Source organism: Camelus bactrianus, chromosome 32, assembly GCF_048773025.1.
Source record: "Camelus bactrianus isolate YW-2024 breed Bactrian camel chromosome 32, ASM4877302v1, whole genome shotgun sequence".
Taxonomy (NCBI): domain Eukaryota; kingdom Metazoa; phylum Chordata; class Mammalia; order Artiodactyla; family Camelidae; genus Camelus; species Camelus bactrianus.
In genome coordinates, this window is record NC_133570.1 from 20,643,184 (window position 1) to 20,667,049 (window position 23,866).

Sequence of the window (23,866 nt, forward strand, 5' to 3'; positions counted from 1 at the left end):
ACCCAGAACGTGGGTTACCCTTTGGCACAATCTTGACAGCTTGGGGCCCCCATGGTGGGACTGGGGTGTGCCTGAGCAATGAAGTGGTTAACTTGGCTGCAAGCTTCCCCTGACAGATTTGCTAAGGAAAACCTACTCACAGAGCACGATGCCCTTGATATTGTCAACCAATTAATTCTGTAACTACTCTAACTTAGGAAAGGCCTGCTGATTTGATTTTATCTGTCTTTTAAGACTTATCTTTGATCATATCCCATTCCAGCTGGACTTCCTCTCCTCTTCTTCTCTGCTCCGTTACTGATGGCACAGGATCTAATTACCTCATCACCCCTTAATTTATTTATGAAAAGGCTGAGGCTAAAGAAAAGAAAGAAACTCCTGGGACCTTTGGGGACCTTCTGTAAAAGCTTTCCTTTTCCCATTCCCTCCCTTATGCCCGATAAAACCTCCTTTTCTGTCTCTGGCAAATTGGAATTGTTCTTACTTATTAATTTAAATAAATAAACTTCCCTTCCAGGGCTGAGTGGAGGCCTTCTCTGAGGGTTAAGCCTGGCCTATGAACTCTCAATGGATCAATCAATCCATCAACAAGAATTCATTGATCCTGCAGGAAGCAGCTTTCAAAATCAGCACAGGGCTTCTGGACATCCCGGCTTCCTCTTCACAGGACATTTGGGGAAGGGGAGTCTTTTGAAATTTTAAATTTTATTATTATTATCACACAAATAATACATGGACACATTAATCTTAAAAAGAAAAAAAACTGAAGGACACAGGAATATGTGGGATAACAAGGGAAAGGCTTTCTCCGCGCATCCCATCCCACTGTTAACAGCTTGAGATTGTAACCTTTTATTCAGAACATTGAAGAATGCGCTTTCCGACACGAACACCTATATAAACAAACATCTAATTCTAAAGCTAGCATAAATGGGATCACAATGTAGGTGTAGTTCTACTTTTTTTTTTTTTTTTTAAACAATACGTCTTAGGCATCTTCCAGTCAGACCACACAGGTCTATGTCTTAATGGCTGAAACAGTATTTCACAGCATAGAGGTTCCATTATTTATTTATCCATTTCCCTGCTGAGAGGCATTAACACAGTTTCGAATTTTTCAGGATTACAAGCAAGTGCCGGGTCCCTGGGAATTATCCGTTCAATCACGCATTTATTGTGGGCTCACCATGTGCCACGCACTCTACTAGGGGTTGGGGGTAAACAAAACAGACACCTAAAATTAGTTCTGAGTGACGGAAAGGGGGCATTTTCCTTTCCCAAGAGGACGCGGCCGATTGAAGATCGGTCTCTACATCAGTCCCCCGGGGCGTCTCCCCAGCGAGAAAGGGGCCCCGGGACCCGTCCGTCGGCGAAGAAGCGGGGTGGCGGGGTGACCGAGCTTTTCAGGAAGAGGGGCTGCGGGGCGCGGGCCTGCGGCGAGGAGTCACTCGTCACACACCAAGCGCCGGGCGAGCCAGACGCGGGGCGCAAGTCCGGCGGGGCGGGGCCGAGCGGCGCGCGACCCTAGGCGCGCTCGGGGAGGCACGGCCTGGGCGGCCTCTCTGGCCCCCGCTCCCGCGGGCTCTATGACACCGCGTTGGCTCGCGGGACGGGGCGGGGTTGGCTAAGAAGGAGGAGACCATTTCACGTTCTACATCTCGCGGTATGGCTCAGGCTTGACTCTCGCGAGAAAGTGGAAGGTCCGCGCTTGCGCACTGCTGTAGCGCCTAGTGGCTGTGGCAGGTTTGCCGCCGGGTGTGCGAAAGGAGACTACCCCTCTGGAGGCCACTGCGTTCCCTGCGGCTCGTCACCATGAGCAGCACCTTGGCCAAAATCGCGGAGATCGAAGCCGAGGTAATGGGCATTCGAAAATTCCGTCTTAGCGTTTCTCTTAGGCGGCGTCGCTCCTTCCTGAACTACCTTCAGCCGCGTCAGAACCGGGCCCGCGTCCCCCGACCCCCCTCAGCCTGGGCCTGCGTTCCCCAATCCCTCCTCCCTGACCCCTCCTCCCATTGCCCACATTCCACACGGCTGCACTTAGTACCCTTTTTCAGTGATGGCTCCTGTCCGAACATTATTTCTCTTAGTATTTTCCTTTCGTGTGAGCAGTACTGAATCCTGTCCCCCCACTTCAGCCCTGACCTGCTCAAGTACTTCAGTATCTTTCCTCATCATCCCTCAAACCCCTCGCCCTATCTCCAATCTCTACTTTGAGGACCCCCTTTCCCAGAGTTTTGCTCCCAGGGAATAGAATCTGGAAGTAAATTGTCACCTATGGTAGCCGTTGACTCCACCTGGATTGTTGTGTGATTCTGTTTGAAGCGCTCAGAGCTTTTTAAGATTGGATGGGGCACACCAGGTACAAGCAATTGAAAAGGAATGAGCAGCTGAGTTTTAGTTTAATCTGTGAATACTAATTGTAATAGCCTTGGTCATGTTTCTTCTCTTTGGACCTCAGTTGCTTGTTATGTAATTGGGAGATTGGGCTGGGTGATGGAGAGAATGGATTTTTATTCTTAAGTCTGCCTTAAAATGGATATGTTGACATTAGTAGGACCTAGGAAAAAACATTCTCTCAGAGCTGAGGGAGCATTCATTCTGGTTATTTTACCGTGTAGGAACTGCTCTGATTTTCTGATTTATGGCTGTGATTCCTCCCTTATAGATGGCTCGGACTCAGAAGAACAAGGCCACAGCACACCACCTAGGGCTGCTTAAGGCTCGCCTTGCTAAGCTTCGCAGGGAACTCATTACTCCAAAAGGTGGTGGTGGTGGTGGGCCAGGAGAAGGTTTGTGTTTTTCTTCATCAGTTTTTTTGAGGGGTGTAATTTTTAATCAAGATAATATAGGTGTATGGTTTAAACATAATTTTAAAATTTCTATGAACGTAGATTTGTAATTTTCTAAGCATAAATTCTTGAATTGTGTTTATTTTATTTTATTCTACTGATTTTAAAGGCAAATGAATAGTTTTTAAGTGAGCTAGGGTTTTATTTATATATATCCTGTACTGATCCAAAATAGATTTACAGTGGCTCACAGAAACATGTAAATAAATACAGTCAACAATATAAAGAATAATTGAGAAACTTGATACAAAGGGAAATGCTGGTGGAAAGAATAGGTTGAAGCCAAGAGAGCAAAGTTTAGGACCAAAAGTAAGTCGTAAGGTTTATACACTTCCTAGAGAAGGGCCACAAATTTGACTTTGAATTTGTTTGCAACCTATTGTAAGAAAAGAAGACTCAGTCACAGGGTTTGTAAGAAAAAAGAGAAACCAATTTTTTTAGATCAGTTATTATTTAATATTTGGTCTCTTAAGTACTATGGGTGCTAGAAGGATATGCAACAGTTTAAGCTATAGAGGCATAAAGTTTTTACATCAAACACTGCATTAAATATTGTGACTTGCTATGGGGGAATTTCGTGTGCTTAAGTTCTAAAGCTAAACTGTAACAAGTTGGAGAAATAGGTTCTAGAGGGATAGGCATCCAGAATGTTAAATGAATTACAAGTCTCAGTGCTCCCAGGGATAACTTGTCTCTTCTTTCTGATATTTATTGATGTTTCAGGATTTGATGTTGCCAAGACAGGTGATGCTCGAATTGGGTTTGTGGGTTTTCCATCTGTGGGGAAGTCAACACTGCTTAGTAATCTGGCGGGAGTCTATTCCGAGGTGGCAGCCTATGAGTTCACTACTCTGACCACTGTGCCTGGTGTCATCAGATACAAAGGTGCCAAGATCCAGGTGAGTCAGGTCTGCAAGCCAAGGAAGGGAAGGAATCAATTCTTTTATTTAAAAAGCACTTATTTAGAACTCCCTGTAAGCCAGGGCTGATTTTTGATCTGCCAGGCCCTCAGTGTCTAGCAGGGGAGATAAAATAGTACATAAAAACAATAAAGCAATGGGATAGTGTTTGACTGTACAACAGTGGAGACTTGTGAGGAGAAAGGAAGGACTACTTTTTCCACCTGAGGGTGGTTAGGGAGATCGTCTGGTAAGACAAAAAAAAGTTTCATGTTGAAAGTAACAATGGGGTGGGTCTTAAAGTTCAAATAGAATTTCTCCAGCCAGAGAATGTAAAGGGCAATTTCAAGGAGCCTTAATGGTGAACAGTTTGCTATGGTATGAGCTTAGGTGTGGGACAGGGAGTGGTAGAAACTGAATCTGGAAAGGTAGATTGGAGCTGAATTATGAAAGGTCTTGTGTGCCTGCTAAGGAAGCTGAATTTTATCTATTATGTAGTAGCTGGGGGAGCCACCAGAACCTTTTTAATGTAGAAATGATCAGGCCCTTTTTAGAGGAAAATTCTCTGTGAAGCCTAATGAAGTTGGTGTCTTGAGAAGTTCTTAGATAGATGGCAGATTTAGGGCTCCCAAATAAGGAGTCCTCTTGGGTATGAAAGAAGATATATGTAAAATATAATGGAAAATATTCTTGTTGGCTGCACAGCTAATAAGACAAATTCTGAACTTCATGACATTTAAATCTAGGCTAGAGGTTTCCAGACTTTCTACATTCACAGTACCCTTAGCGGCTCAGCAGTTATTTCCTAACAACTTTTCTTGTCCTAGTAAATTTTTTACAGTGCTCCCAGCCAAAAAAAAAATACCTAATGGGTTCCATTTGTTAAACAGATCCAAAAAATGCAATTATTTATGTCTTTACAGCCACAGTTATTTACTAATGGGGTATGGGCACTGTTGGGTACCACGTAACTTCTCAGACTTTGGAATCAGATTGAATACTCCCAAATTTGTTGCCTTTTCCACATTAATTTTTCTGTGGTACTGACTTTTTACCATAATATCTGCTGAAAAATCTAACTTCCCAAAGATTCAGATCTGGTGTCATGGAAAGCAGTGTAGTAGGATCTAATGAAATTGTGAGCTTTTTTGATCTAGTAGTTCCCTCAGTGCCTGACAGGTATCAAGAACTGCTTCCCTTGAAAATTTAGAACATTCCATATGTCACCCCTAAGTTCTCTGTGGTGCAGCAAGTGCCTTGGTACATCATTTGGAAGCTCTTGGTGTAGGCATTTGTTTTACTTCTTGCTGAGCTGCACAGTGACTTCTGAGGTGCATTCATGCTTCTTTACTATAGAATCCAGTGTAGGGAGGGACTAGTATCCAGGTGGTATTTTCAGTGGCTTTTTATCTTTCTGGTTAGGTGCCCATGTGGAGACTGTTAGGATATGTACCTTTCTAGGACTTTATGTCTAAATGTATATAACAAGAATAAGGATGCTTGGGCATATCTGGACCATTGCTTAATTTCATTTGGTTCCAGAGGCTCGAAAGTTTGGCATCTCAGAGAGTAACCTCTTTCCTAATGAGATACTGTGGCATCTCTCTCTGGGCTTCTAGATGTATTAGAATAAATATCTCTTGCCTTTTCCTCAAAACCTTCATTTGTTTCAGTCTCTTCTGACCTTTTTTTCCCCTCTTTTTTGCACAGTGCTTTTTTTTCCATCTGTTCACTCTGCCTGTTTTTCCCACCCTTCTTTGTTCAGAAACCAAGTTAAGTAAGCATACTAATAGGTATGCTTAACTGAATTAAGATGACTGCCCTCAAATATTTTTAAAAAGTCTGTTTTGTGGCAGAGGACTCATAATCTGTGGCTTGGTAGGAGGGATGTGCAAAATTAGAACCACCTAATAAGAATTATAAGGAGGGAAACTTCTGGGATTTTTTGTTCGGAAGAAAGATATTTTTAACAATAAAGGTGCCTAAAAATGAAATGGTGCCTCTTGAGGTAATTAATTACTGTGTTCAAGTAGTGGCTGAACCACCACTTACCAGGGATGTTATAAAGAAAACTGATGTCACATAGGCCGAGATTGGCCTACAAAGTGTATGTACAGTGCTTTAAAAATCAAGGGGCTTATGTTTCACCTTGCCAGGGTCCTTAGGACTCCTGTTGATTATACTGAGGTATTATGTTTTTTTTTGGCAAGCATACCACAGAAATGGTATGTCCTCCTCCGTGCGTCTTAGGAATTCATGATGTCAGTATGTCTTATTGGTGATGTTGACCCCCATCAGTTGGTTAAAGTGGTGTCTGTGGGATTTCTCTACTACAAAGCTGTTATCTTTCTTTTTGTAGTTAATAAACATCCTGGGGGAGATACTTTGAAAAGATGTAAATCCTGTTTCACAAACTTGCCCTCTCATTTTAGCATTTGTCTGTGGATCTTGCCTAATGGTGATTTTTTGTTTTTCTCTTTCTTACTACATTTATTAATTAGAATTCTACTATATGGAGGAGTTGTTCCTTCTTTCCCATTTGTTTATTTGTTTGTTTATCACTGTGGGCTCATGGATATTTATTTTATGGGTGATAATCCAGTACTACCATTATTTTATTACTCAAATTGTTCCAGCTATGACTATTAGGAACTCCTTTAGGTTGGCACCTGTGTTCTTTCCAGAAGCCCCTTTCTTTTCGTGAGTACTTCCTTATTTTCTGGCCAACACACGGTGTTCCAGGCTAATCTTATATTTTCCCTGCTTCAGTCCTGGAATCAACCACTTCTGAAGGAGCACTGTTCATTTCATTAGAGATAGGTGTATAGAAATCAAGATCTGGTGTGCTCCTTACTCCCAATGTAGCTTTTAAAATCAGTGTAACCAGAGTTTCCAAGTCAAGGCAGGTATATTGAACATAAGTTATCTTCTTTGAAAGAGAAAGAGTAGCTCAATTTAACTGATGTATCAGTTTTAAAGGAGATAATGTTATTTTTTATGTAGTGAGGAATAGGAAGGAGCTTTTGAGCAGGTTCTTGAATGAAAATCTTGAACTCTCTAAGCACCTCCTGAGTTCTTTTTCATTGTGGTTTATTTAACGTGAACTATAGTTTTATAATGTCAAAATGCTTATAGCAAAGGCTAGTTTTAAATGATAAACTGCAACTATATCCCTGTCTGTTCACTTGAATAATTCAATATTGACTGTACAGTAGACCCTTGGTATTTTCAAATTTTATATATGCTCTTAACATGACTCTTACAAGCTTCTAACTATAGTTTGTAACCTTGCTCACATGTGAATTTGAATCATATGTGCTGTGGAGTTGGTTTTGATGTTCTTATCATTAGATACATACACTGTGACTTGTGTGAGGTTTTACTTTATCACATTTCCTGAGCAATTGAGTGGTCATTTTCAACTGCGGACACATATCATAGTCACCCTTGAAGCCTTTTGAAATACAGATCGATATCTGAACCCTGCTTTGACTCCTCCAAATCAGACTGCAGGGATGAGGCTCAGATACCTGCATTTTTAATGGTTTTACAAGTGATTCTTACGTGCTCACCTGATTAAGGTTGACTGCAGAAATTTTTGTGAATTGGGGGATTTGCAAAGGTCTCAGTATTTATCATTTGTGAATGTCCTAATCCAGTTATTATCTACAGTAAGGAATTTTTGTGGAGGTTCAAATTCCTGAAAAGTGGAGGAATACGGAAAGATACTCATGTAGAATAATGGATTTGCCCCCCCACACACATGTAGGTTATAATCTTACTTGATTTATTAGGAGTGTGACTTTGGGCCAAATCACCTAACCTCTATGAACCTCAGCTAATATCCTTATTCACAGAGTAGTTAGACTATTTTAAACTAGATGAAGTATATAAGAAGCTTGTAGCTGACATTTATTAGATGTTTAGTAAAAGTAAGATTTACACACTCATTTATAAGGAAGATTGGGTTTGGATCTCCTAATTTTGGATCTTGAGAAATAAATCATTCTATTTGATCTGTTCAGATTTACAACCAGTTTTTCCTTTTCTCTCTTTTCTCTTGTCCTTAATCTTGCAGCTTCTGGATCTCCCAGGTATCATTGAGGGTGCCAAGGATGGGAAAGGTAGAGGCCGTCAAGTCATTGCAGGTAAGTGGTCCAAGGCCACCGTCCTGGGATATCATCCCTTTATTGGGTTATTTTATTTTATTTTATTTTATTTTATTTTATTTTATTTTATTTTATTTTATTTATTTTATTTATTTTATTTTATTTTATTTTATTTTATTTTAATTTAATTTAATTTAATTTTATTTTATTTTATTTTATATTTTATTTTATTTTATTTTATTTTATTTTATTTTATTTTATTTTATTTGGTACTGTTCTTTTAGATGGGTCTTTTAGTATCACTGTGAAGGAAATAGTTTTACCTGACTTTTCACTGGAGTAGAATGTCAGAACTTGAAGGGATCTCAGACAGTAACAGTCCAGATCCCCATGTGAAGAGAAACACTAAGGACAGAAGTGAAGTGCTTTGGTACAGTGTTGCACTGTTGGGCAGATTCAGAACCAGAATTCAGGTTTCCTGACTCCCACCCATGCCTTTTCTTCTTCTTTTTTTTTTTTTTAATTTAAAGTAAAATGTTATAAAAGGCTAATCTTGATTGCAACAATCTGCTACCCCACCTCTCTTCACCTCTACTGTCATTCCCCATTGGCAACTATGTCAAATCTTCAACTATTCTACTTATCCTCATATTTTAAAATATTATGCTTATATTGCTATTTCATGGTTAGACACCATCTGTTGGTTTCATGTTATGGTAGAAAATTAGCTCTCTTATACTACATACCTCTTTTCCTATTCTTTTAAAGAAATTATATCATAATTTTTAATTAACTCATCAGTCATAGTTTACATTATTATATAAAGACTGTAACTTGTTCAGTGCTGAGATAAGTAGTATATTATGACTTGTTTTCTTTCTCTTGAAATCTGTTTTTGAAGTTTATTTTTTGTGGAATTAATAATTGACTCTCTCTTTTGTTCTGTTTACTTTTCTGTGTTTGCTAATATTTTTCAAATGTTCCAATAGATCAAATGCCTACCAATCAGTATTTTTCTAGATACTTGAATACAGTTCCAAATACTGTCTTACTGATTTCATTCTCTCCTCTCAACTCTGACACTACCTTGCTGTCTTCCCTTTGTCTTTTATGCTTCAGTCTGGATTGGTTGCTTCCTAGACCAGACCTGTCCAGTAATGGAAATGTTCTACAGTAGTGGAAGTGTTCTGAATTTGTGCTGTCCAGTGTGGTAGCCATAGGCATATATGGCTGTTGAGCACTTTAAATGTGTCTGGTGCAATTGAGCTGAATTTTAAATTTTATTTAATTGAAATTAACTTGAATTTGAAATGCCCCAGGTGGCTAGTGGAGTCTGTATTGGACAGTGCAGCTCTAGACTTTACACATGGGTGTCATCCTGAGATTTTCTTTTGTGTTCTTGTGTGGGATCCCCTATTTCTTAGAGTCAGTGTTTTATATTTTTGGGGTTATTTTAATGTTTTGCTGAGTCACAGTTTTTACTGACATACTGAAAAAGAATGATAGGTGAGTTCTGTTTTTTTTGTGTTTGAAAATATTTTTATTCTACACTTATATTAACTTACTAATTTAGCTATTTATAGAATTATGGGTTCAAAGTCATTCATAGATGACTGTCAGAAACATTATGCTATATTAAAAGAGCTGGGCACAGAAGACTGACTACATTGTGTATGATTTCATTTATATGAAACTCTAAAAAAAATGCAACCTAACCTATGGTGACAGAAAGCAGATCAGTGATTGATTGAAAACTGAGGGTAAGATGGTTTGCAAAGGGGCCTTAGGGCACTTTTGGAGGTGATGGAAATGTTCTGAATCTAGATTGCTGTGGTGGTTATACAGGTATGTACATTTGTCATCAAACCATATATTTAACATAGGCACTATTTATTTTTTATAAATTATACCTCAGTGAAGTTTACAAAAATATGCTAACTTATTAAGATATAAGATAATCTTATTCTTTGAGAATTCTTGTTGTTTTAAATCTTTCTGAACTTTTTCAGGGATTCAGGTTATTGCCTGGTTTGTATCTTCATTCCGAATTATTTTTCTGCTTGTGAATCTAGAAGTTGACACATCTTCTAGGTACACTAATAGAAAATAAAGCATACATTGCAAATTGACTTCTGGTGTAAATCTTTGGTAACCTTAAGAACTTCATGTGTGTCTATGTATTAAAAAAAAAATCCTTTGTCTCTTAAGTATAGGAGCTTTACACGACCATCTCCCCCACACCCACCTGTTTGAATATTTGAGTTATGTTAAGTCTTTAATGAGCTTTGAAAAAAATTTGAAAGAAAATTTGTTTTCAATTCTTCAGTGGCTAGAACGTGTAACTTGATCTTGATTGTTCTGGATGTCCTGAAACCCTTGGGACATAAGAAGATAATTGAAAATGAGCTGGAAGGCTTTGGCATTCGCTTGAACAGCAAACCCCCCAACATTGGCTTTAAGAAGAAGGATAAGGGAGGCATTAATCTCACGGCCACTGTAAGTGGAGAAGGTGATATGGGACAGGTTGCTGAAGGGACTAGGGTGGGGAGTGGATTGAGGTACAAGGACATTGACATTTGGAAATTGCCTGGCTTCTTCCAGCATTAATCAAGGTAACACAATGATGTAATGACTGACAGAGTAGGACAAGAGTCAGTCTCAGACTTATCTTTCTGGCTTTACTTCCTCTTTTGGGTTATTTATTTGAGGTGGTATGGAACTGTAAACCAGTGTTATGCTTGCGTGAGGTAGAGAGCTACCAATATCATCTGTTTTCATTCATTCAACACAAGTTTATAGAGCACCTACCATGGGCCAAGCATTGTTTTAGGCTTTTGAGGGGAAGGGAAGAGGGAGCAAAATAGACAAAAGTTCCTGCCCTTGTATTCTAATGGGGAAAGTAGCAAACAAAATTAATTAGTGATTATAGCATATTAGATGATAGTAAACCTAAGGACAAAAGTAAACTAGGGAAAGATGGAGAGTGTTGGTGGGAGGGTTGCAGTTTTAAGTAGGTTGATCAGAGAAGTCTTAACTGAGGTGACATGGAGTGAACCAAATGAGATTCCTATCTTGAATAACATTTCATATAAAGGGGACATCCAAGTGCCAGGCCTTGAGGTAGAGCATGCCTTTGCATGTTTGAGGAACAGCAGAGTGAGCAAGTAGGAGAGTTAGTAAGAAATGAAGTCATAGTGTAGGTCCATATGTGCTTTTACTGGGCAGGAGATAGGCAACTTCTGGTTGGGTTCCAGTCTGTGGAGTAAAATTGATTTGATTTAGGTTTTAATGGAATCAATCTGGCTGTTGAGAATAGACTGAAATGGGTTAAGAACAAAAGGAGAGAGATTTAAGTGAAGTAAGTCAGAGAAAGGCAAATATATGATGTCACCTGTATGTGGAATCTTAAAAACAAAAAATACAAAATTTATTTACAAACCAGAAATAGACTCATGGACATAGAAGACAAACTGGTTACCAGCAGGGAGAGGGGAGGGATATATTAGGAGTTTGAGATTGACAGGTATACATTATTGTATATAAAACAGATACACAACATGATCTACTGTACAGCACAAAGAACTATATTGTTTCTTGAAATGAGCTCAAATGGAAGAAAAAAAATGAATATATAACTGAATAGCTTTGCTATACACTTGAAACTAATGTAAATCGACTACACTTCAATTAAAAAAGAAACCATTTAAGAGGTTATTGCAATAATCCAATCAAAAAGTGATGGCCTTTACTTCACCCTGCCCCAAAAAAAGTTAAAAAAAAAAATCTTAGACCAGGGTTAACAGTGGAGGAGACGTAAAGTAGTTGATTGTGGAAAGATCTTGGAAATAGCTGGTAGGAATTACAGCTAGATTGGATGTGGATTATGAGAGAAAGAAATGACTGAATTTTTTTTTTTTTTGGTAGGGGTAGGCAATCAGGTTTATTTATTTTTAGAGGATGTACTGGGGATTGAACCCAGGACCTTGTGCATGCTACACATGCACTCTACCGCTTGAGCTATACCCTCTCCCCTAGTAGTTATCATCTTTAAAGCTATCATCTTAGCTGAGGAAGTTAGTATAAACAGAGAAGAGGTTCGAGGATTGAGCTTTGTGACCTCCCCCCAATAATTAGAGGTTGGGAGATGGGAAGAATCAGCAAATAATTCTTCTCAGGCAAAGAAGAAGGAAAACCAGAAGAGTTTGGAATCCTGGAAGCCAAGTGAAGAGAGTGTTTCTGATTTGTGGAGCCATCAATTCTATCAAATACTGCTTCTAAGTCATGTAATTGAGGACTGAGAACTTCCTGCAGCTTTTAACATTCTAGAAGTCCAGATTATTTGGCTGGCACAGGTTTGAACTGTCCTGCCCAAAAGAGCTTTTCCATTATCCTGTCATAATGTTCGAATTTGAGCATTCCGTATTCTCTATTTTTACTAAGGCTGCCATAATAAAGTACCATAGACTGGGTGGCTTAAACAACGGAAATTTAATTATCTTTGATTCTGGAGACTGGATATCTGAGATCAGGGTGTGAGCAGGACTGGCTGCTTCTGAGGCCTCTCTCCTTGGCTTGTAGATGGCTTTGTGTCTTCATATGATCTTCCTCTGTGTGTTTGTGTCCTAATCTTCTTTTCTTGAAAGGACATCAGTCACATTGGATTAAGGCCCACCCATATTACCTCATTTTAATATAATTATTTCTTTAAAGACCCTATCTCCAGTCACATTCTGAGATACTGGGGTTCGGACTTCAACATATGAATTTGAGTGGGGATAGGGAAACAATTCATACGATAGCACCTTCTTGTGAGTTCGAAAAAATTGTAGTTTTTAAGTATTTCCTACTAGAAGTAAGTTATCCTCATCCAGGATAACAGTCTTTAGAAATAAGTTTGCACCTTATGTAGGATTATCCAGGTACACCAAGAGATGCTCTTAGGAGATTGTTTACCAGTCATTGTCTTCTGTGCCTATTCAGTGCCCTCAGAGCGAGCTGGATGCTGAAACTGTGAAGAGCATTTTGGCTGAATACAAAATTCATAATGCTGATGTGACTCTGCGTAGTGATGCCACAGCGGATGACCTCATTGATGTGGTGGAAGGAAACAGGTACAAACTGAATGGTGCCTAAGTATGAATTGGAAGCCTTGTAATGGAAACAACATCGGATTATGAATCTGGCAGACATCGATTCTAACTCCAGTTGTGGTATTTAAAATAACAGTGGGCCTTGCTTTCTTTAGCTTTAAAATGAAGGGTTGGTCTTGATTGCTGATATCCTTCTTTGCTCTGAAATTTGATCACGATGATCAAATTTCTCATTTCAGTTACTTACTGTAAACTAGGCTGTCCCCCAAGCTCTGTGTCATATGGTGGTTGAAGAAAGTAGTGTCTCAATCTGCTCTCCCAGAATTAATGCATCTGAGAAGTTCTTTACGCTGCTGTGCAGAACTCAGAGCAGGTTGGGCTGTATCTGTTTTCTCTAAGGGTAACCTAAGGGTATATAGCTGAAACCCTATTCCATAAAATATTACTATTATTAGTATTTGAAATTAAATAATAATTGAAACCACTGTTAAAATTATTCCTGGCATTTGGATATAATATTTTCTAGTTACATTCCTGTTCATTTTTTTCCTGTTTCTTGCATGAATTTATTTAATCCTCATTTGAAAACAAACAAAAGCCACTGCTTTGAGTTAGGGGTTTAGTAAGTAAGGTACTTAAAGCCTGAGAGTTGTGGCTTGCCTAATTATTAGTAACCTTAGCTGCTGTATTGATTGAGCATTAGGACTGTGACATTGCTAGATACTGTGTTAAAAACTTTTTTTCCATTCTTTAAAGTTATCATGAAATACATTATTAGTGATGTACTTTACATTCTTACAACTTGTAAAACAACTCTGGGAAATTGACTGTGAGACTTGCTCTGGGACACATGTCTAGAAAGTGACAGAGCTGGGAATTCAGTCTGTATGACACCAAAGCTTGTGTTCTTTCCGCTGCAGCATGCTTTCTCAGTAATTAGCTGTGTGGCAACAGACTACGGCCCGAGTTTTGTTACTTCTCAGCCCATGGTTCACTTTTTGGATGTTCTACCTTATTTTGGTAGGAAGCTTTTTTGTGTGCTGGCCTACTTATGATCCCTTTGAGATTCTCTGCTTTGAGGTCCTGGGTGAGGGAGATAATCAGACTGACAATCTTGCCCACAGCTGCAAACTAATGTACTGTTTTTCTTCTGTTTTCATAGAGTTTATATCCCCTGTATTTATGTGTTAAATAAGATTGATCAGATCTCCATTGAGGAACTGGACATCATCTATAAGGTGCCTCACTGTGTGCCCATCTCTGCCCATCACCGCTGGAATTTTGATGACCTGTTGGAAAAGATCTGGGACTATTTGAAACTAGTGAGGATGTAAGTCTTAGTGGATAGTGTAACATTACTGTAGGACTTAAACCAGGTTGTCCTAAAATGATACCCTCAGGAACTCAGTAACATAATCGGTCTCTTTTTGGAAATACAAATAAATTCCTATCATCCACAATGTGCCCTGTATTGAGGGCACATTCTTCCTCAAGATGGAGGTTATCTGGTCTGATCTTCAGGGCGATGGAGGGTTGATTTGCATTCGCACATGAAACATTTCAAGAAGTAGATAACCTCTGCTCCCTCGCTGTTCTAGTTACACCAAACCCAAAGGCCAGTTGCCAGATTACACATCCCCAGTGGTGTTGCCTTACTCCAGGACCACGGTGGAGGATTTCTGCATGAAGATTCACAAAAATCTTATCAAAGAATTTAAATAGTAAGTATCATGGGCATGTAGTGCCTTCTTTTCCCTACAAGCTGCTGGTTCCAACTAGCAGTTCTTAGGATAGCATTACAGAAATTGGGCATCAGAGAGGCTGCTGAAATGCTTGCTTGATTAGAACTTTTCAGTGTCTTCTTAAAACTGTGCTGGTTTGGAGCAGGAATAGCTCTGGAAGCCTTTTTAGGTTGGGATGGCTGATAGTACAGATGATCAGGTTGCTCATTTCATTTACTTACTATGAACTAGGTTCTGACTTCTCTTGTTAATTCATCTTCCTCTTGGCAAACACAAATGTTAATTCTTCCTGCCAGCAACATACTGGGCTTCACTGAGGACCCCTTTAAACCTTACGCATGGGTCAACCCCACTCCCTGCGCCGGTCTCTTTCTCATACTTCTCACTGCTGATATGGGCTGAAAAATTTTTTTATATTATCTTATTTTAAAACTAATTTTAGGCTTACAGAAAAGTTTCAAAAATAGTAATAGTTTCCTTATGTCCTTCACCCTACTTCTAACATTATCAGCGCACATTATCATAGTACAATTAGCAAGAACTGAGATTAGCATTGGTAGAATATTAACTAAAACTATAGACCTTATTTGAATTTTAGTATCTTTTCTACCAGTGTGGAAATACTTCCTTAGTCTTTCAATGTCTTTGATCTTGGTACTTTTTTTTTTTTAACGCAAACTTATTATTTGTTTAGGGGAATACATGAATTTAGGAGATACAGGATTCCCCTAAATCAGGGAGGGGCAAATAAAAGAGATGGGTCTCACTGTGTTGCCAGGATGGAGTGCAATGTCTATTCACTGATCCCACTACTGATCAGCACCGGAGTTTTGACCTGCTCTCTTTCCGACCTGGGCCAGTTGACCCCTCCTCAGGCAACCTGGCCGTCCCCCGCTCCCAGGAGGTCACCACATTGATGCTGTGTGGCACGCAGTCAGCATAGCGCACTGCAGCCCAGAACTGCTGGGCTCAAGTGATCCTCCTGCCTCAGCCTCTGTGTAGCTGGGACTACGAGCGTGTGCCCCCACGCCCAGGGATCCTACATACTTTTGAGGAGTACTGATCAGTTATTCTGTAGACTCTCCCTCACTTTGGGTTTGTCTAATGTTCCCTCATGATTGAAGTGAGAGTATGCACTGGTAAGAATAGCACAAAAAATGATGATTGTCCTCAGTGCATTGTATCACAGGATTCGTGATGTTGCTCTGTCTAATTGATGGTAATATTTGCTTTGATGCTTGGTTATGTAAGTGTTTGCTGGGTTTCTCTGCTGTAAAGATACTATTCTCTTTGTGTTTGATAAATGTCTTGGGAGAGACTTTGAGGCTGTGAAGATCCTGTTTCTCCTCAGACGTTTGCCTGCTGATTTTAGCATCTGTAGTGGGGCTTTTCTGCAACATTTATTGGTATGTTGTATGGTTAATGGTGATTCTTTCTTTTCCTCTTTCATTTTACATTTATTTATTGGAACTCTGTTGTGTGTTACAGCTGTCACTTCTCCCTATTTATTAATTTAATCCATAGTTTATATCCATATGAGCTCTTGGATATTTATTTCGTAGGTGCTGTAAACCAATACTATCATTTTGTTGTTCAAATTGTTCCAGCTTTGGTCATTAGGAACTCCTTCAGATTGGCTCCTGTGTTCTTTTCATTGGTTGCCTTTTCTTTTTTTTTAAATTTCCCTACTTTGGCACTACTAGATTCATAGTGATTTTCCCTGCACCAGCCCTGGAGTCAGTCACTTCTCCAAGAAGCCCCGGTTTACAAGATCTGTGTGCTAGGTGTGCTCATCGTCAGTGGGCTGTTTTTGCTTGTAGGCTCTCTCAGCAGACAGAGCTAGGAAATATACGTACAGATACTAACCTATGCTTACAAATATATCATTTCTCTCTCTTTTAGTATGTATCTATCTGCCTATCTATCTAATTTACCCATCCATCCTCATCTCTCTATATTAAAAACCATGAGTTTATACTGTTACCTCTGATTCCAGCTTAACACTACAGGGTTCATTTTAGCCTTCTCTCTCTTTTTTTTAATTTAATTAAATTTTATTTTTTAATAGAGGTACTGAGGATTGAACCCAGGATCTCGTGCATGCTAAGCATGCACTCTGTCACTGAGTTATACCCTCCCCCCATCCTTTTTCTTACTTTTAACTTTCTCCAACAGTGAGAAACTTGGCTGTCATTATATATAATCTGCTTATTTAATTCTTCTCTGTGTGTGTGTGTGTGTGTATATATGTTATACATATATATTATATATAATATATATATTATATATATATGTAAAGTAGCTCAGAATTGCAACCCGTAATCCTGTGAAAAATATTATAACTAACTGAATTACAGTATTAATGAATTATTCTTTCCATTTTTACAGTCTGAAATTTAAAAAATTATTTTAAAAATAAAATAGAAAATAATTGTAGAAAATCAGGAAAGCATAAAAACAGTGATGTTTTAAAAAATACTTGTTATGATCATAAAAATACTGAAAGAGTAAATTCTTTTATTAAGCTTCATATTCCTTTTATCAAAAATAACTATATTCCACACATAGATGCTAATTTCTCCTATCCTCAAACATTATATTTTGGCACATACTTGAATCAGTAAAAGAGACTCTTGGGGAAAGTGAGACATTTTCTTTTTTCAAAACCTCATAAATTTCTGTGTGGTTTTTGCCTTCCATGGTAACAGAATACTGTTCAAAGCCTCTGAACTGTAAGTTAACCAGGGAATTAAATGAAAGGGGAGAAAAATATTTTGGGGAAGAGACATATCAAAGCAAGTAGAATTTTACTTGGTAACTATTTTCCTGTTTTTAAATTATTGCACAACTGGTATTTTAATAATAAGAAAATTCAGCTTAGTCCTGCTAATTATAACATACGTCCCTGTTCCATTCCCTTTGCACCCTTGACTGCACGCACACATCCTTTGATAATTTACTATACACCGTTTTCCATGTGTTATAATACTCATATATATCACTTTTATAATCCTATAAACTGGGTTTTTCATTTCTTTAATCCAAAAGTAGGATGAATGATTATATGGCTTTTGATATGTTTTGCTGCATTGCTTCCTGAAAGGACAACCTGTTTACATGGCCATCAGCAGAACGGAAGGCATTGACTTTTCTGCAGGCATTGAGTATGATTGCTGAAAACCAGCTTTCTAGTTTAAGATAGAAAATGATTACCTTGCATTTATTTTGCTTGTTAAAGTACATTTGAAAATTTTTATATATATTTGTTGTACTAATGCTGTTATATCTGTTCCTGTTATTTATCTATTTTTATTTAAAAAGTGAGATTTTGTTTAGTGATTTTTTTTGGGGGGGTGGAATATAGATTTTAAAGAAGTTTTGGTGCAAAGGCAATATTATAATAATAATATGGCCACCATTTGCTATCCTTTGCTACATAGTTCTTAGCTTCTGTGAGTCTGTTCTTAGTGTCTTTTTCACTGATTTCCATTAGCAACACATCATACTCTTAGTATTGGATAAAATTTACCTTCCTGTATTCTAAGAAATCAGGAGACCATGTCAATTAGGGTTTCTTAATAGGGAGGGAGGATTTTCCTAGCATGGCTGAGGAAGGACGTCCTACATTTCTTACTAGTACCCACTGCTGGTTTCAGTAGACCCAGCAAAAACTGGTACTCTGTAACAGTCTGCAACTGACATTGCATCTGTAGGACTGAATTTCCAGTCGATTACTTCAGAGTATTTCTCTGTAATAAACCTATACTTTCTCCTTGTAATTTTAAATTAGTCTTGTCACACTTCTCATTTGCAGTTTTTCTTTTTGACTTTTCTAAGTTGGCTCTGGAACAAGAGGAACCACACAACTTCCAAAAGTCCTTGCCACTTTTTATGTCAAGGCTCCCGTGTGCCACACTGTTGGGGAAGCTAAAGCCTCTGGACCTTGACTGGGGACAGGAGACCTTGGCTGTTTAAGCCTTTGGCTCTTAAGAACCGGAATGCTAAATCTTAGCAGAAAGTGGCACCTAGGTAGATAGCACGGGAGCTAGGTGATTATTTACACTGACTGTTCTTTTTTTCCCTTCCATACAGCGCTCTGGTCTGGGGTCTCTCTGTGAAACACAATCCTCAGAAAGTGGGTAAAGACCATACGTTGGAGGACGAGGATGTCATTCAGATTGTGAAGAAGTGAAATCTTCCCCATCCACCATCTGCCGGGCCAACCACAGCAGCTTCCCCCATGACCAAACACCCGACCCCAATCCCCGTCTGGCTTTGGCAGCCAGGATACAGGGGAGGGAGATGGAGGCTCCCAAATTGGAACGTCATTTGTCTTAACTTAGTATCACCTTGTACGTTGAACTGCATAAAGGACCTGGTAGGCCAGCCATCTATGTACAGTTCATGTGTCATTGTCAGAATTTGTTTTGGGGTGGACTGAATGAGGATGGGTATGTATAGTGAGGCAACTGCACAAGGGGTACTTGGGAGCTTGGTCTTAAATGTGAAATGGATAGCAGTGTGACTGCAGCATCTCACTTGATGGTTAGTTATGGGAAACCCTTCCAACCTGATGTGGCCTTTAGTCCTTTCAGGTGGTCTTTTCTAGATGATACTGGAGAAAGGACTTGATGTAAGCTAACTGATTATTCCCTGCAAGGCTAGCCCACTTGGGAGATGGTGTAGTGTGGCAGTTGAGTAAAATACTCTGACCAGGCACATCAGGCTTTGGATTGCAGGCCCACTTCTAATTAGCCGTAGAACCCTGCAGAAATTACTCAACTTCTATAAGCCTCGATTTCCTCGTGTAACATCGAGGTAGTAGTGACACTTCTAGAATGAAGATTCTTAGTATTAAGAGAGATGGTACTTGCAAAATGCTTATTAGCATAGTGTCTGGCATATAAGTCCTTGGTGAATGTTGGCTCATGTTGTTCCCTTTCCTCTAGTTAGAGCACAGCTGTGTTGTCAGTGTTGGGCTGAATATTGAGTTGAATCATGCTGCCAGCTGAGCACCACTAAGTGTCTCCTTTCTCATAGCCCAGCCCTTCTGCTTGCACTCCCATGGCAGTCCTGGCCCCACACATAACCTGGGTGAAGGCATGGAGGCAGAATATTGCAAGGGAGGCAACCAGTGTGCTCAGAACAGGTTTGTAGGTATATGTGTATGTATGGAGGTGGGAGGTTAGTTTAGGAGGAGGCATTGGCGCAGGACTACTTAGAGGGTACAAAGGGCATAATTAGAGGTTTTGGACTGGGAATAAAGAAATTTAAAGGAATTGTCTTGATAATAGGAAATTGGCAAAAATCTGTGTGTTGAACTGGGCTAGTGAGAATATGGGAGAGGAAGGGTTTGGGCATATAGGTACAGAGGAGAAAGCGAAACTCAGTAACTGACTAACTTGCTCTTTGGAGGAATAAAAGTCAAAGATTATTCCAGTATGGATTACAGGGATGATAGAGAAGGGTAGCCCCTGAGAAAATCGGGGAGAAGAGAAACATAGGAAGACAGTTTGATTTTAGATGAAGTGAGCTAGATCCTCTAGCAGGTTGTGAGGAGTGAGGATGTGGGATTATCCACATACTTAGCCATTTCCAGTACTTGTTACTCCTGTTACCTTAGTGACAGTTATTTCCCTCTGATAGTCTTCCTAGAGCTTGGGCGTAGCACTGTCCCCAGACCAGGAGATAAGCCTCTCAGGCTTGGTATCCTAGTCACTTTGCAGTAGACCTTGGTATCACTGGTACGTTCACGATAGAGGCCATAATCTAGAGCCTACCCCAACTCTTTAGAGAAATGTTGGCTTTCTGAGCTATGGGATTTCCACCAGGGTTTGCTCTCCAGCCCCAGCATAGGTGGCGTTTTCAGAGAATCAGAATCACTTTCACTGGGCTTCAATGAAATGCCAGGATGTTGGGGAGAGAAGGTTGCTGAAATCCAAGTTCATCCAAGGCCTTGCTTCCATCATTCAGCACCTTCTCCTTCAGTGAGACCCCTGGGGGCGTTTGGGGGAGAATCCTACTCCTTTCTCTCCCTTTTTGGGCTCAGAGTTGGGAGTTTTGGGAGACAGGTATAGTTTTGTGTTAGAAATGCTGCCTGGCGTAGGGGCCATCAAGGAGGCTTACTCCTACACTGCAAAGCTTTCTCTTCGTGAACTCCAAGACTAGAGTTGTTTGGCTGTCACAGCATGGCTTGAATTTCCTGTGCTGGTACATATTCCATCTTTCTTTCCTAATCTGTTTTAGCACAGCTAAGCAGACTCACTGTCCTGTGCCATTAACTGTGGATGCTTTTAGCTGTGTTTAACAGCAGGAACTAACTTAACCAGCTGAAATGGAAGGAAACTCTTCTCTCACATAAGCTGTCTGGAGCTCAGAAGGGCTTGTGGTTGCTGGTGTGTCATTGAGGATCCAAATTCTTTCCATCAAGCTACTCTGTCCATTGCAGTTTGTTGGCTCTGCTGGACAGCTGGCCTCCCTCAGCCACAGAATGCTCAGTCCCAGGCTTTACATCGCTCTTTTGGGGAAGCCATTTTCCAGAGGGTGCCAGCCAATTTGTCCTTGTGTCTCATAGCCTAAATTGGGTCACATACCCATTCTTGAACCAACTGTTAGTAAAGGGAATAGAATTATTGAAGAATTAGGTACTCCTGTAAGTTATTTTCATTCCTGGAGTGTGTTTATCTCATTTGCAGGCCAGTAGACCTGACTTCCCTTCCATCTTAATATACTCAATAGCTGTCTCCTGGAAGAAGGCCTGGCTGTACATTCCCACCCCCCACCCCCTTCTTATTGATTACTACTAACTAATCCCAAGTGCTGGCTACTCTTTCCTTTCTTACCTGCCCCCGCCTTAACTTCCATGACCTTCTCTGTGGTCCTGTTTTTTCACTTTGAGGCGGTCTTGCATGTCCTGGCCTTGATTGCTGCTAAAGTTCTCAGAGTTGTACCATGTAAGACATGTTAGCGGAGACAGCACTTTCTCCTGCCCTTATCCTTTGTCTGTCTCTTAGCTCATGAAGACTGCATTAGCTTCCTCTTCTGCCTCTACTCTGTCCCATTCACTAGAGTAGTTTCGTTAAGATCTGTGTAACTAGCTTCTGCTCTTTTCTCAGCAACACATTTCCTTCTGGCTCCATCTCACCAATTATTGGCTGATGGCTTTTCCCTTTGCTTCGTGCCTACACGTGTTTGTTTCTGTCATCCCAGCTTCTAGCCTGAAAGTGAAGCTCTTACTGACAGTTCCAACCCAATCTTCCCTACTCTACACCTAAAACTGTTGGTTCAGCATGAAAGAGGACACAGGAAAGATGAAACTGATTCAGGTGTCTGTGTTCTGCCACTGTTCTTCAGAGACTTTCCCAGTTTCAACTAGGAAACAAGGCATTTGGGAGAAGTCTAAACGGCATATTTCTGTAGCTGAGGAATTACGGTCAGTTGATCTCACTGGGGGAGGGAGTGCTAATGAAGTTGAAGTACCAGGAAGAAACAGACCTCATGCTCAATCCATAAAGCCACATTTTTGTTGAAAGACGACTTGCTTTCTTGTGTTCCTGGATGTACCGAGCAGGGTGAGCAGCTCCAGGTTTACTGGCTACACCCAACACTCAGGCTGTTTTTCACCCTTGTAGTCAACATCCAATCACCTTACCTACTTTACCTGTGAATGAGAATGGTCTTATTACTTGACCCTCTAGTATGAAGTCAAAGTAGCTTTAATGGCCCTAAATGGACAAGTATTGAGAAATTAGATGAGTTCAGTTGAGGAGCTTGTAAAATAAGATTGTCACCTCAGAGCAATAGGACTGAAAAACCTTCAGTCAGCAAAGGAGACTTAAAACCATAGAGTATTCTGGTAGGATCCTTTTTTCCAGAATGTGGTGCATGAAATTAAGGTGAATAATGAAAATAACTGTGAGCTGAGGAAGGAGATACAACACAAGGGATCAGTTAACACAGACACCAGAGTCTTGAGGGAAGTTCTATATGGAAAAATATTACAGACTGAATCAAGAATCTGAGACCCCATTTTGCCCTATAGGGGGACTGACCTGGAGAACAGGAAGCCAACCAATTGTTGACATTTGCCCCAGTAAATGTGGATTTGTTTGGGAGAAACTACCATAATATACATGATTACCTAGTAAACAGACTTTTCACTAGGTGGGTTTAATTTTAGAAACTATACACTGTAATCTGGTATTAGCCACAAGATACCTGTAGTGTCAGCCCACCCTAAACTGGCCCATTGAGGTCTTCAAGGCCCACGAAAGAGGGCCATAGCTTCCTTTTCCTAAATGAGAGTTCAATTCCATGAGCTTTAAAGAAAAATTAAAACTTCAGATAATCTCCCTCAAGGAAGGGATTCAGGAAGAAAAACACAACAGTGCCGTTCACTTCATTGACACACTTAGCATATGCAATTTTAATGGGCCAAAAGAAAAAGTTCCAAATGTACAAGTGGGAAAAAAAATCCAAACTTGACACAGGCTTAACTAATGTCAGCTACTTTTATGTACAGCTGTATAAGTTCAAAAAAGCTATCCTATAAGTATGTACAAAAGTTGTTTATACACAGGTCTGTACACAAGGTTCTATACATTTATTTCCTTAGAACCCTTAAGGTGTCACCTTTTGGTGAAGACACCAACACTTCATTCACATATCTTACAAAAAAAGACTGTTTCCAGGACTGACAACACCGTGCATCCTGTATTCAGACCACGTAGGTTCCACTCGGGTTAAGTTCCTTCTGTCATGATGCAGACCACACCAGGTGCCTGGGTGCCTTGAACAGCTTTGCCACAAAATAAAGGCCCATAAATCAACCCGAGATGAGGAAGCAGAGCTCTGACCAGGTGCCACCAGGGTCCAGGCTCCGGCGAGCCTGCCTGCCTGTTCACTGTCGGTATTCCAGTTCATCTACACTGATGACCTTGGCGGGCATGGAGGGTAGGGGCTGCTGCAGCACATCCGAGCCAAACCACTTGGCGAGGCCCACTGGGGAGCTGCTCCTCTGGCTGGGGCGGTGCTCCAGCTGGGAGTGCATGTGGGGCAGGCCGGACCGGCTGGGCACATTCTGGGGTGTCGTCTGAACGCTGACAGCTGCTGCCTGGGAACCAGAGCCTGGAGGATGGAGAACTGTGGGGATAAGAGGGGAGGTTACTACTCAGCGCA

At 40.2% G+C, this 23,866-nt stretch overlaps 2 protein-coding genes across 6 annotated transcripts in view; one reads left to right on the top strand and one right to left on the bottom strand.

The window, feature by feature from the left end:
- Positions 1-1,694: 1,694 nt before the first annotated feature.
- DRG1 (developmentally regulated GTP binding protein 1) lies at positions 1,695-19,089 on the top strand. The gene is made up of 9 exons (XM_010949106.3): positions 1,695-1,854; positions 2,666-2,789; positions 3,573-3,748; positions 7,827-7,896; positions 10,184-10,353; positions 12,838-12,968; positions 14,110-14,277; positions 14,546-14,668; positions 18,782-19,089. The coding sequence occupies exons 1-9, from the start codon at positions 1,813-1,815 to the stop codon at positions 18,879-18,881; spliced, it is 1,104 nt and encodes a 367-aa protein (XP_010947408.1). The 5' UTR covers positions 1,695-1,812; the 3' UTR covers positions 18,882-19,089.
- Positions 19,090-23,086: 3,997 nt separating this feature from the next.
- The window catches only part of EIF4ENIF1 (eukaryotic translation initiation factor 4E nuclear import factor 1), a 39,341-nt gene continuing 38,561 nt past the window's right edge, over positions 23,087-23,866 (bottom strand). For all 5 annotated transcript variants that reach the window (XM_074356795.1, XM_074356797.1, XM_074356794.1 and 2 more), the window contains exon 19: positions 23,087-23,830. In XM_074356795.1, coding sequence (XP_074212896.1) covers positions 23,589-23,830 — 242 coding nt within the window. In that variant the 3' untranslated portion in view covers positions 23,087-23,588. The remainder of the gene's footprint in view (positions 23,831-23,866) is intronic.

Bases quoted from the DNA above. Each gene is read 5' to 3' on its own strand.
- DRG1 (XM_010949106.3), top strand. From the start codon at position 1,813: ATGAGCAGCACCTTGGCCAAAATCGCGGAGATCGAAGCCGAG. The intron at 1,855-2,665 runs GTAATGGGCATT...CCTCCCTTATAG, and splicing joins TCGCGGAGATCGAAGCCGAG to ATGGCTCGGACTCAGAAGAA. The intron at 10,354-12,837 runs GTAAGTGGAGAA...GTGCCTATTCAG, and splicing joins GCATTAATCTCACGGCCACT to TGCCCTCAGAGCGAGCTGGA.